At 39.0% G+C, this 18,937-nt stretch overlaps 1 protein-coding gene across 6 annotated transcripts in view; it reads right to left on the bottom strand.

Moving 5' to 3' along the window:
- Ptpn20 (protein tyrosine phosphatase non-receptor type 20) overlaps positions 1 to 18,937 on the bottom strand; it is an 84,834-nt gene that overhangs the window by 59,246 nt on the left and 6,651 nt on the right. For all 6 annotated transcript variants that reach the window (XM_036198790.1, XM_036198789.1, XM_036198794.1 and 3 more), the window contains exons 2-3: positions 4,745 to 4,892; positions 225 to 319 (exon numbers count right to left, since the gene is read on the bottom strand). In XM_036198790.1, the coding sequence (XP_036054683.1) occupies positions 225 to 319; positions 4,745 to 4,778 (129 nt within the window). In that variant the 5' untranslated portion in view covers positions 4,779 to 4,892. The remainder of the gene's footprint in view (positions 1 to 224; positions 320 to 4,744; positions 4,893 to 18,937) is intronic.

The raw sequence follows: 18,937 nt of genomic DNA, 5'->3' as shown, positions 1-18,937 counted from the left end.
TCTGAGTGGCTGCAGGAGCCAGGTGGACACAGGAAACTCCGGCTACGCCCTCCAGTCTTCTCAGTCTCTCTTTTGGTCACTTTTAGAATCAGAAGTATTCTTTTTAAATAGGACATGAGTGTGGTGAGAAAAACTAAATAAACACCTATTCCTACAAGAGTGAAGCCAATGATCTAAGTACCACCACCATCAGTTAGCAGAGAATGTTCTCCTTACAGTTATACCTTTTTTGTAGGTGTCTTTTTCTGACTTGATGAAGGCAAAGTCTTCTGGAAATTCAGGTCATCTGAATCAGATTCATCGTCATCATTACCTCTTCCTGAACAAAGAGAAACAAAGACTTGATCATACAAGAAGCACTAAGAGAAGTTGAAATCTTACTGAGAAAAGTCAAACTACATGAGAGAAACGCACCTACTTTTCAAATCATCTTATCTATTATCATTTCTTCCCCCTGCTTTGAAAAACCAACGTCAAAGAACATTTTGCTTCTTAATATTATATTTAAGAAGCTTATTTCTAGGTAATTCCTTTTTTCTTAATTGCCATATTAGTCAAGAAAATATTCTTCAAGTAAAACTTAAGTATGTATAACCTATAGGACCTATGCATTGAAAACTATAAAATAAAATTATTCTGTATTTCAGAGCCCATAGAACAGGAGGATATCTGTGAGTTACAGCCAGCCTGGTCTACACAGAGAGTTCTACACAAGACAATCAGGGCTAAATGATAGAGAAACCATGTCTCAAAAAGTTGAGCTAAAACAAACTAAAAAAAATTATCATAGGCACTTGAGAAATGAAAACCAAAGGTAACACAAGGTGGTGATTTTACAAAAATAAATTAACATTTATTTTTGCCATGATTCCACAAATGATGTGTTAAGTGGCACACTGCTGGTAAAGTGCTTATAGCCAGTTCTGGAAAATGATATGGCAGGTGAAAACAACATCCAGACTCACTATGTCTAGTTTTCAAATCCTGCATATTCTAAAACAGTAATTCAATCAAAAATAAAAGTTATAATTATCACTATGTGGGTCATCTCATATCTATATTAAAAGCTGAGAAAAATACATGTGCTAAGCATGTCTATAGTAAAAGAGAAAAGCTAAGAGGAACACATGTGCTTCCTGGACTGTCCACGTACAGGGGACCAGAAGGACTTCTCAAGTTGGAGCTGCAAAGTCAGGAAATGACTACCCTACACAAAGCCTGGCTTATATCTCTAAGGCAGTAATTACAAAAGATCCTGCAAAGTCCAAGCACCCTCAGCAAGAAGAAAAAGTTAAAGCCATTACACTTGCTCATTTCAAATGATTTTCCAGAGATATAGCTGTGATAATCAAAACAGTATGGTGCCAGCATAAAAACATACATAGGGACTAATGAAATGTAATATTCAATACACATATAAATCCTCATTTTTACTGTCAAATGATCTTTGTCTAGGAGGCCAAGAATACACAATAAAGAAAAAGGTAGTCTCTCATGCCAGGTACTGTACACCTAGTCAACCACCCATGACTAGAGAGGCCAAAGACTCTAGAAGAGAAGCTACGACTGCTATTTTCCTAAATAATAAATTAATATCTGAATACTAACTTAATATCCGAATACTTATCTTAAACCCACAGATAAGGGAGCTCTCGCCCCTCACCAAAGAAGCTTCTTTTTGCAGCCGACAGACGCTACTAAAGAAATCAACAACTGGTCATACTGTAGAGAATCAGTGAGCTCGGGTGCCCAGCTCTAATTAACATAATAACATAATACAGCCTGTACACCTAAGGCTCAGAGAATGTTACTGAAGAGGGAGCTGGTTGTAAGGAACAGATAACTAGGATGGCTTGTGCTAGATAGTGTCTTCCTGACATAATAGTCAAGTCAAGCTACATTTATGAAATCTCAACAACAACATAGTTGCCTAAGTAAAACTGGCATAATGAAGGTCCCACCCTTAGATCAAGGGCTCTGGGCAATCAGTGGCTGTTGAGAAAAGGAGAATCAGTCTTCTCCAGGGATGGGCTCCCTGATAGACTACCTAATCCCAAATGGTCATCTCTAAACACATAAATAAGAACAATACTAGATGGGCTCAGTGTGTGTGTGTGTGTGTGTGTGTGTGTGTGTGTGTGTGTGTGTGTGAGTGTGTGTGTAAGGTCATGAATTTGAGAGGGAGGGCAGACACAGGAAGAGCTGTAACTGGAAAAGGTAGGAGTGGAAATAATATACAGTACTCATTTATGAAATTGTAAAAACATAATAATTAAATGTAAAGAAAAGGCTAATCTCTTTAATAAGTGGTATTAGGAAAATGGGGATCCACATGCAGAAAAATAACAATCTACCCCTAACCCAAACGAAAATCAAGTCAAGTCAAAATTTATAAATACAAATTTATATTAAATCTTAAAATATAAGACCAAAACTATAAAACTACTAGAGGGAAACAATTCTTGAAAATGGTTTGAGTAGTGGGTTTTAGATATTACACCAAAAGTAAAAGTAACAAAAGCAAAAATAAAGAAGCATGAAGCTAGAGTACCCAAAAAGCAAAAAACAGAACAAAAAGGAAACCTAGAGAGTGAGGAGCTATTTTGGAAGTCATCTCTGATAACGAGCTAATATCCAAAGTATATAAGGAATTAAGAACTCAAAAAGAAAGAAGACAAATAACCTGATTCTAAAATGGTTGTAGAAGGCTAAATTTAGACATTTAGACACTTAAACAAAAGAAGAAATAAAACTGGTTACCAGATGTATGAAAAGGTGCTCAAATCAATGATACGTAGGAAAAGGAAAGTCAAGAGCACCATGAGTGCACACATGACCACACACCTGTTAAGAGTACTACCACTAAAAGGCAGAAGATAACAAGTGTTGACGAGGATGCTGAGAAAGCTCTAGTTAAATGCTGTTAGCTGTTAGCGAGGTTACATATTGGGAAGCACCTGTTATAGAAAACAGTATGGTGTCTCCATACAAAACTTAGAACTATCATAAGGCCAGAAATCCCAACTGCTAGGTCTATTGCACTCAAAATTAATGAAATAAAAATCTAAAAAACATATGCATTCCATGATCATGGATAGGTTTATCTATGTTATAAATGGGAGAATTTCCTTCTTATTATAGTGACTACTGCATTATATTTATGGTAACAATATTTTATTTATCCATTTCTTCTTTGACAGGCATGTAGGTTGGTTCCATATCTTGTCTGTTGAGAATCATGTGGCAGTGAAGTAAGCCAGACACAGAAAGACAAAACTGTATTTATCTCAAATACAAATGAAATCCAAAATCACATGCATTGAAATATACAAGAGAATGGTGATTACCAAAGGCAAGTAGGGTGTTGTTGGTAAAAGGATATGAAGTATTACTTACATAAAATGAATAAATCCTGAAGGTACAGCACCATTCCTATATTTAATACTACCATAACTTGAAATCTGCTACAAGTGCAGGCTTTCAGTGTTCTTACTGAAATAAAAATGTACTAGCTGGTTTTGTGTGTCAACTTGACACAAGCTGGAGTCACCAGAGAGAAAGGAGCCTCAGTTGAGGAAATGCTTCCATGAGAGCCAGGTGTAAGGCATTTTCTCAACTAGTGATCAATGGGGGTGGGGGGGCCCAGCCGATGGTGGGTGATGTCATCTCTTGGTTGGTGGCCCTGAGTTCTATACGAAAGCAAGGTGAGCAAGCCAGGAGAAGAAAGCCAGTAAGCAGCACTCCTCCTTGGCTTCCGCATTAGATCCTGTCTCCAGATTCCAGCCTTGCTTGAGTTCCTGTCCTGACTTCCTTCGATGATCAACAGCAATATGGAAGTGTAAGCCAAATAAACCATTTCCTCCCCAACTTCCTTTTTAGTCATGGTGTTTCATCACAGCAATAGAAACACTAACTAAGGCAGCTAGTTATACAAAGAGCTGGATATGTTATTAGCTTGATTGTAGTGGTTATCTCATAATGTACAATAATGCTGGACAGGGGAATCCCCAAAAGAATGGAAGGACAGTGTGGACAAAGACAGAAAAGGAAATAGGAGTTAATTTGGATACAGAAAGAATAAAGAGAAGAACACTAAAAATGATGGCCAAGGCTGGGTATAGTGCCACATGTCCATAATCCCAGCACTTGGGAGGCTGAGGCAGAGAATTGCCAAATCCAGGCAAATGCAGTAGTGATTTTGAGGCCAGCCTGGGCTAAATATAAGACCCTACCTCACAAAAACTAAACAAGGAAGAGAAAAAGAAGAAAGGTGTAGGGAGGTAGGAAGGGAGACAGAGAAATGACGACAAGCCACTGACTGAAGCCACAGAATGACAATATGGGCCAGCGGAGACAAGTGACCTCTGTATTATGCACCAAGGTCTTAGAAATGTGTATAACCTGAACTTGTAGCTAAGAAAAAATTTAGAAATAAACACAGCTTTGTGAGAAAGTTGAGGTTTCATTGTCCTCTTTATGTTCTTATAGGGGGTGTTTTGGTTTTCACAAATACTATATAATTAACTTGGTTTATAATAAAGAAAAAGTATGCTTGAAAGGAGTAAAGTCAGACTAGAATGTACTCCTTAGTACTTTGCATATGATCATTTCTTAGATGGGAGCTCCTAGAGTCAGGAAATTGGCCTCTGTGGGTTAACAAAGCCACAGTTGGCCCCTATCCCTGGCTACGGCATGACAGGCACAGCCCCAAATACTTCCAGATGCATAATGCATGAGAACCTACCAGACTCTCTTCTAGCCTCCCTGGGTGAAGACATGTCCCCATAGCCGGAATGAGATGGGCAAAAGGCTTCTGCAGATACTGAGCCTTAGTTTCTGGAGTCAGGCAGGTCTAGTTAGTATCCAGGGGCCAGCATACAATTGGAGCACTCCTGATCAAATACATGAAGCAAAGGGTTTTCTTTTAGACAACTGGGATTTTCACATTTGAACTATTAATTCAGTCACTGTCATTCAAATGACACTCAGTTCTTTAAATGCATATCAATGCTAAATTAGGCACTGGGAATTCAATATGGAATAAAAAGAATTAGATGCAAAGCCTGTCATAGAGGTGTTCAAGTTCATTCAATCTATAAAAGTCCTCACATGAGTATTTTTTAATCTTCTAATCTTTGCCATAAGATTGCCCCATAATATCATTTTTCATTGCTTTTATCATTTAAAATGTGTGTTTGTGTTTCTTGGTTTTGAGGTAGAGTCTCATTCTATAGCTAAGGCATCCATGAAACTCAGTATGTAACCCAGGCTGGCCTTGAACCTAAAGTAAAACTCCTGCCTCAGCCTCTCAAATTCTGGGATTTTAAGCATGGAGATACTTTTTCATTAGCTACCTGAAAATAAATTAATCTGAATTTAAAGTAAATGTCTTGATAATGAAATATTTTTAAATGGAGAGATAAGATATTAAGAAAAATTACTTAAAATTTGAGATAAGGCAAAAAGACAGGTGGAATGTTCCTCCAATGTCTTGTGATATCAGACTACTCCAATGATTATTTATGCAAGAAAATTATAATCTGTTCAGGTGTTTACTACTAAGTTTTCTAGACTTGTGGAACTTGTGTAGAAACCTGTGCACTTTTGTTTAGTAGTGATACAAGGACTTTCTTTCTGATAGAAAAGATAACACCCATAAGCCCTCTGCATATATGTGACAATTGTGTAGCTTAGTCTTCCTAACAGTGGGAGGGGCTGTCTTTGATTCTTGCTGGCTTTTGGGACCCTATTCTTTATACTGGGATGCCTTGCTCAGCCTTATTACAAGGTGAGATACTTAGTCTTACTGCAACTTGATATGCCATGTTTTGTTGATATCCATGGGAGGTCTGCCCTTTTCTGAATAGAAATGGAGGAGAGAGGATTGGAGGGGCAGAGGGGTGGTGTGGGGGAGGAACTGGGAGGAGAGGAGGGAGGGGAAACTGCGGTTGGAATATAAAACAAATAAATAAAAATTTAAAAATTGTTCCTAACATAGCTGGGAGGATTTTTTAATTGTTTTTCTAATTATTAAGATAATCAATATTCATACTAAAAATAAAGTTACTGCTGGTACATTCCATTTAGAAAAAAGCACACACATATCTAATATTTTCCCAAACTCCAGTGCAGTGAGTCAGAAATAATTCTATAGAAAACAGGAATCAAACTGGATGAAAGACAGAAGATTAATATAAAGCTGATGAACATTTAATTCAGTTTTTGAGCGACAGCTTTGGTAATAAACAGACTGAAAGGACATGTAACTCCCCACTCTTACATTCCTGCACGTTGTGTAAAACAGTGCTTCTTCAGGCTGGGAGGTCCCTGAAGAGATTCCCTTTTACAGGCAGCTTTTGACTTCACACAGCTCAGTGCACTGACAGTACTGTGCCCTTGAGAAGAACGGGAAGGTAAGCTGTTTCCAACAGAGGTCACTGCTGGTTCCCCTGTGGTATAAGAATGCCTTCAGGGGCACAGAAGCCAGTCCATCCATGGAGATGCTCTGCCCACAAAGACCCTCAGCTCAGGTGCTGTCTTCACGCCAGCTCACTCTTTCAGTGGAAAGACCAACTCTGCATCATGGATTTTAGTCTGGGTCAAAGATGCCAACTACTACTTAAAATGGCCTACTCAGCACATTGCCCTGGCAGTTACTTCTGGGACTGATGTTGCTTGGAACACGACTACTAAAATGCCCTATTCTCAGAAATCTATACTCTCCAGGAAAGAAGAGGGTGAAAGGAACCCCAAGAACTCAAAACTGATGGACTCTGGAGTTCTACATTCACTTGAAGAGATGTTCTTTCTTAAAAACAAAACGAAACAAAAAACTTTATTTCCTGTAAAGAAATTCCCAATACAAGTTTCTTAAACTGTATTACTTGATATGAATTATATCTTAAGAATTGTTTTATTTTAGTTGGAGTTCTTTTAAAAGTAAACGAAATTGCCTTATCTAGTTACAAAAATAACCAGGGCTAGGGATGCAGCTTAGATGTCAGGATGTCTGCCAAGTCTGTACAAAACCCCAAGTTCAGTCCCTAGCACCACGTAAGACAGGTGTGATGGTACACACTCACACCCTCAGTACTTAGGAAGTTAGAGACAGCAAGAATAGAACTTCAAGGTCATCCTAGGGCTACATAGTGAGTTCAAAGCCCATCCGGGCTACATTAGACCCTGCCTCAAAAAATAAAAATAAAAAAGATAATCCATATTCACAGTGAAAGTAAATGTTCTATGGTATACTGTATTTAAACAGGCTATTAATTACTCTGTAGTACAAGTGTGTGAGTGTTGAGGGTTAACAGGGAAGCACAGGGAAAGTAAAGGGCTAAGGCACTACCTTCTAAGCATCAACACTCTGTCTTATACTATCAGGGAAAAAACAAAAGGAGAAAGGAAATAACTCAGATTAGAAAGGAAATAAGAATATCACATTTATTTATAGGACTAAGATTTTTGTGTGTGATTATACTGTATAAAAGGTATATTTTAATGCAATGCAATAAAAATATATTTCAATAAAACTGAGGTCAAATAAATAGAAACAAGTGCATAAAAACAATTGCCAAGTTACTAATGAAAAGCATTTTTAAAGAGTTATGACCCAATTACAGATATGAAAGCAAATTGCTATTCCTGTGTCAAAAGTAAGTTTATTGAGAAGTACTGTGACCATCCTTTTGAACAGTGAACAATTTAAGATTCCTAAAGCATTAGAATCCTATGTTGACAATGCTTAGTTGAGTTGTAATCAGGGGAATAAGAGTTATGAGCCAGACTCTGAACTTTTCTATTTGATTAGGATAGCATAACTAAAAATGGTCTCTTAAAACATCTTTTTGTTTTTCTCTTGTTCTGTTTTTGAGAAAGGGATTCATTATGTAGCCTAACCAAGATGGTCTCAAATTCATAGAGATCTGCATGCCTCTGCCTCTCAAGTGCTGGGATTAAAAGTGTGAGCCACCACACCCAGCCTTTTTTGAAATTTATTATTGCTGTTGTTCTCATATAAATGTTTTAGGAATTAATGAGCTACTATTTCTTTAGTATAAAAATATATCAATCTGACAAATTTCAACTTACTCTACTATGAAAAGATAGACTCCAGACAAATGCCTCTTAATGTGTGGCCTATGAGTACATAGGATTAATTTCTAAAATATGAAACTCAACAAAAGATTAAACCAGGACAGATCCTATATAGATTGTAAAACAGTACTGTCTCTCCCAGCTGATACTCAGACTCTTCCTGTACTGTGTCTGCCCTGCCTATTCTCCAAGACTCTGACTCTTTTTTAAAATATAAGCCTTCTCACTACAGTCTCCTAAAAATAAATAAACATGAGCAAGTCACCTCAAGTACAAGCATGTGCATGAGTAAGTCAAAAATGAAAGTGAGCACTTGCTGGCCATAGTCACTATGCCCCCATCCCTAAAGGCTAGCAACATCATTAACCTTTAGCTTCCTTCCTAAGCTAGATTGTTACCCAGTATGGGGCTGCCTAAGTGCATGGGTGAGCTATGGAAAACTGGTAACACCAAAAAGTTTCTGAGCCAGCAATGACTAAAAAGTAATTAAAGATCAAATCATAGTGAATCAGAGGCCCCCGCCCGAGCTGGAGGAATTCACTGTATCCTTAGTTCTGAATATGTGACCGCACATGCTTTCAGACTATGTGATGCCAGTGAGCACTGCCTGAAAGGCCTCGTCTCAGACCAAAAGTGTTGGATGTTACAACCTGCAGTACTCACGTTCTGCTCTTACAGACAATGGCTTCATGACAGGACAAAGACTTCCAATATTTTCCTACCATCATCCTCCGCACATAAGTACTAATATGTTTTTGCATTGTACAGTGTTAGAATGTTTAATTTTTAAAACTGCTTTGTTTAGTTGCTAACTTCATTTTCATAAATAATAATTAATGAAGTCTGGCTTGAGATTAGGCCAGAATTTCTATAAAGGCCCAACTATAATCCTGCCATTTTGTGTTACATATTTATGTGTAGTGGTATTCTCAGCATTAATAATAATAAAATCACAGTATCAACCAACTCTGAAAAATGCTAAAGATTCTCTGTACTCTGCAATACTGGATATCAGGAAGATTTAGCTCTGTACACAAAAATGCACAAGCAGATATCTTGTTTGTATGCAAGTGTGATCTCATCTTAAATGGTCAAATTTTATGTATGCCAAACAATTGTTTGAAATGCTTTTCATGATTATCAATAAGTAATTTATTTATCTACCTATTTCGTATATACTTATACCTAACATCACATAAAAAATTTCCTCAGATGAAGAGGGGCCACAAGAGCAAACGGCTTAAGAAGCCCCAATCTAATATATCTCACAAATGGTTCCGACAGGCAATCAGTAATGAGGGCCTTTTCCTGGCCTTAAAATACTGAAAATCTTTGTTATGCCTACAATACTTTTCTCTGACTGACACACTCTGACGCAGAAAAATAAAGCAAAGGCAAGCTGTGCACCTCAGTCCTTATTAAACATCCTGCCTGTGAGAAATTAATAGGAAGAAGAGAAAAGCCAACCTCAGCCTAAGCTGTCAGTTAAAGGTGTAGGCCCAACACTTCCATAGCCTGGTTTAAAGATAAAAAAGGCTAGTTCTCTCTAGCCCACTCCTCAGGGAAACTTTCTTCCTTCTCTCCGGTCTCTTAACAGGTATAGGGTGGAAATGTAAGGCCACTGCTGAGAGGAGGGAGCGATGGAGGGCCAACCCATTTCTGGAAACAAAGCTGCTCGTAAAGAATACCCTAGCTGGGCATGGCAGTCAGGAAGCAGAGGCTGGAAGAGCTCTATGAGTTCGAGGCCAGCCTGGTCTACACAGTGAGTTCCAGGACAGCCTGGTCTACAGAGTAAGTTCAAATGGACTCAGGCTTTGAAGAGTTTTGAATATTAGGAAGTAACTAAAGTTGCCCCTGAATTAATTCAGGAACAAAGAAAGTGGAAGATGAAGAGCAGAAAACAAGCCCTTAGCCTCAGTCAATCCGTTTTATTTAGAGAGAAAAGTCAGTCAGGAAAGTGCTTGCTACACAAGCATTAGGACCTGCGCTCAGGTCTCTAGGACCCACATAAAACCCAGGCATGGCTGCATATACTGGAAGTTGTGCGTACTTCCATAGGGAGACCCTCAGGCTTGCTGCCAGTCAGTCTAGCTGAAACCGTAAACTCCAGTTCAGTGAGAAACCTTGTCTCAAAAAATAGAGTGCAGAGCATGAGAAGAAGATACCTGACATTGACCTCTGGCCTACACGTATGCCCAGATACACATACAACCCCACCACACACACACACACCATATCACACACACACACACACACACACACACACACACACACATACACCATAACACACACACACACACACACACACACACACACACACACACACCATATCACACACACACACACACACACACACACACACACATCCCCCCTCCCTCTCTCCCTCTCTCCCTCTCTCCCTCCCCACCCCACCCCCATCTCTCAGGAGGTCTCACAAAGCTCCACATCTTCAATTTTATTATTTTATCTAGCCACCAGCAAACATAAGCTGACCATGGCTGCTAGAAGGGCAATTATCACTTATCAATTTCTTACAGAGAGGATGTCCAGTGCCTAACAGCAAAGTAACTCACTGATTCTTGACAACTTATATGATATCAACAGATTCAGGAAAAGGCATTTGACAAAATCAAAATTCACTCTTGATAATGATCAGAAAACTAAGACCAGAGGAAAACTTCTCTCAAATTGTTAAAGAATGTTTACAAAAGTATACAAGGACTTTGTGTGTTTAAATTCGTGTGTGTGTGTGTGTGTGTGTGTGTGTGTGTGTGTAATAATTAAAGAAAATAGGTTATCAATTTAAGAGGGAGTGGGAAAGCCCAAGGAGGAGTTGGAGAGAGGGGGGAAAATAATGTAAATACAGTACACATATATGAAATTTTTAAGTGTTTTAATTATATACAAATATATGTAACCTAGTGATGAGAAACTACATGCTTTCCTCAAAGAAAAGGCAAGGGCGTCTGTCTTCTCTGAACACTTCTACTAAGTACCATAGAAATCCTAGATACTATAAAACAACAAGACAAGAAAAAGTACAGAGATAAATAGCTGTGGAAAAAAGAAACTCTGGCTTCTTAGATGGCAGATTACCTATATAAAATACATCAAAGAATAAATAAGGGTAAAAATCCTTCTTAGAGAAGTCCCCTAAAAAATCAGTATCACCAACAGACAAGAGAGCATGTGCATTAGGACACTAGAAGAAAGATAAATTCGTATTAGAACAGAACGTAGCATTCTGAATTTAAGCCTCAGCAACATAAAGGTAACAAAACTCTTTAACATCCAAAGAATACTAAGCTAATATATAAAACCCAACATAGCAGTTAAAAAAAAAAAAAAAAAAAAAAAAAGACCTATGTGGAGACCCAGGAGAGACTTCCTAGTGAGAAATTAGAGTCAGAGAATCTGAGCTGGCTTTACCCAGCAGGGCTGTGTAAGGAAATGATTTGGCCATGGATGTGTTTACCAGGTGTTTGGAAGGGTCTACACTTGGCTGTATGGTGTGCTTTGATCTTGCAAAGGTGAGGTCTTTTGCCTCTGCCCTTGGCATATTATAAAAAGCTCTTTTGAATAAATGAAGTGGCTACTGGGTATTGATCCAGGCCCTCCCAAATCTATCCCATATTTCTGTCTTTCTTCTCATTGTCTAGGTCTCTCTTTCTATCTGATATTTTCTTATACTTCTCTTCTTCACCTAAGAACTCTTCAAAAACTGAGAGCTGGACTCCCACAGATCTAAATAACTGAAGAGATGTTTTTATGTTCATGCACAGACTCACTATTGTTAAGATCTCAATTCTTCCCAGTTTTATTTACAGGACCTGTAATCCCAATGAAAATCCTAGCAAGTTGTTTTGTGGATAACAATACACCCCTTCTAAGGCCATGGAGAGAACAGCCAGAATTGCCAAAAATCCTAAAGAACAAAGTTAGAAGACTGATATGGGATTTCAAGACTTACCATAAGGTTTGAATAATCAAGATTATGCAGGACTACTGAAAGAATGGACAAACAGATCAATGGGATAGAGATGCCAATAAATCAACCCACATAAATGGAGTCAAGTAATCACTGATAAAGCAGCAAAGCAATTCAGTGGAAGAATTATTATTTTTCAAAAAATGGTGCTAGACTAATTGGACATTCACATGCAAGAAATCTAGACACAAGCATTGTATCTCTCACAATTCAAAATGGATCACAGTCCTAAGTGTAAAGCACAAAGCTATAACTCCTAGGAGATACTTGCAGGCTCCCACTGTGATTAAATTGTGCCATAAAAGAACTGTTCTTTCACTGTTCTGAACACCAGGCATCAGCAGGGCATGCTCTCTATTAAGCTCAACACAAAGATTCTTCCCTGTTTCTTCTTACTCTTTGCCGGATCCCAGCAATCCTTTGAAGCATGCTTCAACTTGGTGGCACAATTAAAACCACAAAAGCCTGCTTTCCAACCTCCCAAAGTCACAAATACTTACCTTGGGCTTTTAAAATACATACCCCATGTCAACATTTCCAGGAGTCATGACCCATCCTGCCATCTACCCTGTTTCTAACTTGCAGAATATCGAAGTCTTACAACCTTCATTTTTCTCTCCAGAATAAACTGCCTAAAAAGGTTATTGGGGTGTTAACAGTCAAGCTTAAGAAGTGGTGGGGCTAGAGAGCAGCCAGTACCTTCTACAGCTGCAGAAGACACAAAGCAACAGAAGGGCTATGGATCCATGAGCCACTCGCCTACCTAATCTCTTCAGTAACAATCAGGTGACTGGAGTAGTTTTCCTCTACCCAGATAGAAATCACAGGCAGGAAAGGTAAAGCTAGGGCTTCAGTGTTCCTCATGGGAAGCTTCTGAATTCCTTGGCATTAGATAGCTGTAAGCATCAACGGCAGATAGCTTGAAGCAGCAGCAGGTAGTACCTTCTAGTGTCACAGCTCTGATGAGAACCTTGGACAGGTGCTGGGACACTTAGCCTTATGGTGACAAGCTTTATGGTGACAAGTGTTACAGCTTTTGTGGGGGCCTAGGAAATCACGATTCTCCAGTTCATGACAGTGGCTAGTGTTATAGTGCAAAGGCCTAGAGTGTCTTAATACCCTTGGCCCATGTATTAGTCAAGGTTCTCTAAAGGAATAGAACTAACTTTTTTTAAAAAGTGTGAACATGTTTTTATTAGGGTGGCTTATAAACTATGATTCAAGCAGTCCAAAAATAGATGTCTTCCAACAGAAAGGCCAAGGATCCAGTAGTCATGCATTCCGTGAAACTGGATGTCTCAGGAGTCCCAATCTGGTGCTGCTGTCCTAGAAAGCTGCTGGGCTTCAGTCTATGATAGAATCCTGATGAGTAGGTTCTAATACCAGTGAAGGAATGTCTCAGCAAAAGGACAGATTAACTTGCCAGCACAAGTGAAGGCAAGTCAGTAAAATGCAAAGCTTTCTTCTTCCATGTCCTTTTATACAGGCTGCCATCAGAAGGTACGGCCCAGATTTTGGGTGGATCTTCCCACCACAAATGATCCAATCAAGAGAAACCACAGGTATGCCCAGCTGGATGCGTTTCTTTTGATTCCAGATGTACCTGGCAATCAAGATTAGCCACCATCACCCCATGTCTACCACTGTAATCGCTGATGTCACAGCCATCTCTGCTGTAGCTCTACGGTTGGCTCTGGTCACTGCCACTGCCACTGCCACCGCTTTGCTACTTCCGGTTTGGGTCACTCTTGATACTCCACTGCTGCTGCTGCCAAGGCCTCCAGCAGTTCCCACAGCTCTCCCCTGCCGCTGTTAGAGCCTCAGCCACTCACTGTGTCCCTTCTGTGGCTCAGTCTGTCTGTCACTCTCCATCGCTCAGCTGCTTCTTCAGCTGTAAAGCCACTGGCCACTCTTCGATTGCACCGCTTTGACGTGTAGCCTGCCAACTGCTCAATGTGTTCATGCTGAAGCCACGCAGCCATTATCACCACCTTTTCTGTTTCTTTGTTGTTGTTGTTATTGTTTCTATGCGTTGCTTTAAGATTTATTTTTATGTTATGTGTATGAGTGTTTCTCTTGAATGTATGTATGTGTACTGTGTGTGTGTTTAGTACCTGCAGAGGCCAGAAAAGGGTGCTGGATCCCCTGGAACTGAAAATACAGGTAGTTGTAAACTGCTATGTGGGTGCTGAGAACTGAACCTGAAGTCCATTGCAAGAGCAAGAAGTGCTCTGAACTGCTGAGCCATCTTTTCAACCCCCTCATGTTTGCTCTCGACCATGTTGCTCAGGCTAAACTCAAACTCAACTATGTAACCCAGGCTGTCCTTGAATTCCTGAACCACCTGCCAACTGCTAGGATTATAGGCAGACACAGCTGGATTTGGCTACCTTTTCTTTAACAGCACAGTATGCTCTACTAATGGGTTTTAAACACAGGCAAAAAGAAAGGTCCACTTGAGAAAAGCCTTTTACTGGGCCTATCTAGTTGCCAACATCAAGCAAAGTAGCACAGGTGTCTTCAAGTCACAGCACAAAATTGACCTACTTGATTACACAGCCATAAAATGGCTGTTTGCATCAATCATAACCGTAGATTTTTATTGGGGGTGGGTGTTTTGGTTTTTGTTCCCGTCACAACAGACCCTCTGTGTGCCAACAGAAGTAACGCCTTTGGCCTACACAGACAGGGTTACAGGGAAGCCCAGTGAAAGCTTTTTGAAACAAATGTGGCTGTGACTTCTTCACTGTTGGAACTTGGAGCAAGCAGATGTGATCATTATGTGACCTTCTTAAGATGGTGCTGGCATGGGGTAATCCACCTAGTTTCTGCACAAGATAGTCAGGACACCAGGAAAGAGTCTGACAGCTCTCCACTAAGCAGCAGACTGTCCCATCCCCCACAGTTTTATTTATAGGATAATAAACATCAGATGGACTGTCATTAGTGAACAGTAAGACAGCTCAGTGGATAAAGGCAGATGCCACACAAGCCCAGCTACCTGAGTTTAGTCCCAGAACCCATGTAAAAGTTGAAGGAGAAAACCAACTCCACAGTCATCCGCCGAGTGCCATGGCATGCATTCATGCTCAGACACACAGGAATATAAAGCTTTAAAATGTATTAACATTAACCAATACTGACTTTTTTTGGTTTTGTTTTTTGAGACAGAGTTTCTCTGTGTAGTCTGGTGCCTGTCCTGGAACTCACTCTGTAGCCCAGGCTGGCCTCAAACTCACGGAGATCCACCTGGCTCTGCCTCCTGAGTACTGGGATTAAAGGTGTGCGCTACCACTGCCCAGCCCAATACTGACTTTTAGCAGTACTTTAACAATGCTCAACATCTACTCCATGTCACAAGAAGGTGGGTCTGCCTAATTTATCTCCAAGACACACTTTGGTCCTGTTTCCAAAACAGATTTCCTGGATAGGTTGAAATTTTTTCAAGCCATATTGATTTTTGCTTAAGACGTCTCTCCTCAACATAGCTTCTCCCCCTCTTCATTTTAATTATAAACAATAAAGATAAATTATGATCCCACAATAACTGCTTTAAAATGTCCTCAGCCACATGTGCAAACTCATTTTTTACAAGTTCTTCTTTCACCCAGCTGTCCAGCACAATCCAGGCAAGTTGCTGACACTCTTGACAAGGATAACCTTTCCTCAGTGCCAGGTATTGTGGCCATCACTCCTTTAAGATCACACAAGAAGCTCCTTGGAAGCCCATGTTTCAAATACATTTCTGTTCATGATGATAGTGTATCCCCTAAAACAAACATGTTCTACACAATTCCCTTGTCTTGTGAGCCTTTTCCAGAATAACATCCATATTGCTACCCAAGTCTTGTCAAACTTGACTAGAGCTTTTATGTCATGCTACCAAATTCCAAAACCTATGCCAGGATATGTATTAGTTTCCAGGGGCTTCCAAATCAAGCTGGGTGGCATTTTAAAAAAATGGGAAATGTATTGTTTCACAGTTCTGGAAACAGAAGAACAAAGTTCAAGTGTCAGCAAAGCTGTTCCCCCACCTCAGAGAGCTTGAAGGGAGGAGTCTTGCTTTCTTCTAGCATATGCTGTCCACTAGCAGTCTTTGGTGACCTTGGTGTGGAGGCACAGCACTTCAATTTATGCCTCTACTGCCATACTATAGTCTCCCTGTGTGCCTATGTTCAAATTTCTTTTGTCCCACAAGAGCATGAATTATTGGTTGGGGTTTGAATTTCATTTATTCACTTCTGCAAAGGCCTTATTTCTAAATAAGGTCATAGCATCAAGTGCCAGGGTTAGAACTTTATCTTTTGGGAAGTCAAAACTTCAAAACAAGACAATTACAAGGATAAAATCTAGATAATCTAAGTTTTGGCAATTTTTTTGTTTTCTATTGTTGTTATATTTGCTTGCTTGTTTGCTTGCTTGCTTGGTTTTAGACAAAGTCTCACTACATGCACTTTGATGCCCCAGGAGGCCATATGCAGATCAGACTGGCATTAATCTGTGGTGCCCCTCCTTCAGCACTCTCCCAATGTGCCAAGATTATAGGCTGGCAATAAGTGTTTCTATTTTATTAAAATTTAAAAACCTTCTGTTGTGCAAAAGATATTGTTGAGAATAAGGAGATAAAAAAGACCTGAAGAAAATATTTACAAATCAGATATCTGATCATTTGTAACCCAAAATATAGAGAACTCTGAACATTCAGCAAGAAAATGAACCAATTTAAAATAAATAAATGAACTGATAACTCACCAAAGAAATAAACAGATAAGTAATCATGTAAAAATGTTTCACATTCTACATTATTAGAAAATTACTAATCAAATCCAGATACTGCTTTTATCTGTTATTTGTTCTAGTGGATAGTTAACAATACCAAATACTAGCAAGAATGCAGAACATCAGGAATAAGTCTTTGCTGGTGAGGGGGGATTACAGCACAGCCGCTGCGGTAGGCAGTTTTAGCATATCCTTATGGGGCTAAACATAGTGTCATCTACCATGAGACTCAGCAATCATTCACTGTAGCACTCAATATTTGTAGTTATCTTATTCACAATTGTCAAAATCTAGAAGCAATATGTTTCAGTATTTGAATGGATACATTGTGATTTTCCCATCAACAGAATATTACTGAATAACAAACAAATGAGCTATCAAGCCATATAAGCTATGGAGCAATCTTAATGAATTCTACTAAGAGAAAGAAACAAATTTGATAATTTGATGAACAGTGTAGAAACAGTGAGGCTATGGAAAAGAGGACCAGGGGCTGGCAGGGGTTTTGAAGAGTAAATACAAGAATGTATCAATAGAGCAGCAGGGATTTTTAAAGAAATAATACTGTAATTGTAGAAAGACGATATATTTTTCAAATTCCAGAGAAATGTGCTGTGCAAAGAGTAAACCCTAGTGCCCAGTAGAGCCTTTTGCTGGTAATAATGCACAATGTTACTAAGTAACAATGTACCAAAGCAGTAAAAGATAATGGGAGAGCATGTGGGATGAAGAAATAAATATATGAGCACTCTGTATTGTTGTTCAGTTTTCCTATACATTTAAAATTATTTTTAAAAGCCTTGTTTAAACAAGAGACTAGGAATTTTGTGATAACTAAAGCAATAATAATAATTACACTGTCTAATTTATAACATCTATACAATAAAATGTATAACAAGCATACCTCAAAGTATGTGTGAGATGCCATGGTAGCACATTGATATAAAATCATTATATTCTATGTGAAATGAGACATTATTAAAAGTAGACTGTAATACACTGGAATTCTATAATAACTGTTGACAAAAAGAACCAAGAAGAGGAGAAAGAGGCAGAGAGGAGGAAATGCAGCAGCAAATGTCAAGGAGAGATTAAAATATTCATTAAATGTCCCTATTTCAATAAAGAGGATAAGAAAGAAAACAGTAGGGCTAAAGACTAAATGAGACAAACAAAACTGGCAAGATTGCAGATACGCATCCAGCCATACCAAGCATTACATTAAATGTTCATGATCGTATTATACAAATCAAGAAGATTGATAAGATTGAAAAAGTCAAATCTAATTATAGACAGTCTGAAAGAAGCCCACTTTAAATATAAAGGTATTGATAAAGGAACAGAAAAAGATAACCATGCAAATTCTGATAAAAAGATAGGTAAATGTAAGCATCAGACTGCACAAACTGCAATTTTTTGGTGTTCCATAAAGGCATGCATTACCTAATAAAAACATACAGCCACTTCAAAGTGTATTTATCAAAGGAACATTGCTTCAAAAGTCATAAATGGGGGCTGAAGAGATGGCTCAACGGTTAAGAGTACTTTCTGCTCCTGCAGAGGACCTGGGTTCTGTTTCCAGCCCCCATGTGGCAGCTTACAACTTTCTGTAACTCCAGTTGTAGGGGATCCAACGCCCTCTTCTGGCCTCCATCAACACCAGGCACATGTGTGATACACATACATTACATATATTCATTCAGGTAATACTCATACATATACAGTTTTTAAAAAATAAACCTTTTTTAAAACACAAAAAAAGGAAAAGGAAAATCCACAGAATAGGTGGAGACAAGCAAAGAGAAAACCAATGAGGATGCAAAAAACATGAATAATACCATGAACTAATTTGTCTCAAGGACACCTCACTCAAAAAAAAATAAATAAATAGGGCTGGAGAGATGGCTCAGCAGTTAAGAGCACTGGCTGTTCTTCCAGAGGTCCTGAGTTCAATTCCCAGCAACCACATGGTGGCTCACAACCATCTGTAATGAGATCTGGTGCCCTCTTCTGGCCTGCAAGCATGCATGTAGGCAGAACACTGTATACATAATAAATAAATAAATCTATTTT

This window comes from Onychomys torridus, chromosome 9 (genome assembly GCF_903995425.1).
Source record: "Onychomys torridus chromosome 9, mOncTor1.1, whole genome shotgun sequence".
NCBI classification, from domain to species: Eukaryota; Metazoa; Chordata; class Mammalia; order Rodentia; family Cricetidae; genus Onychomys; species Onychomys torridus.
Note: the sequence above shows the minus strand (reverse complement) of the source record. Positions and strands in the feature narration are given on the sequence as shown.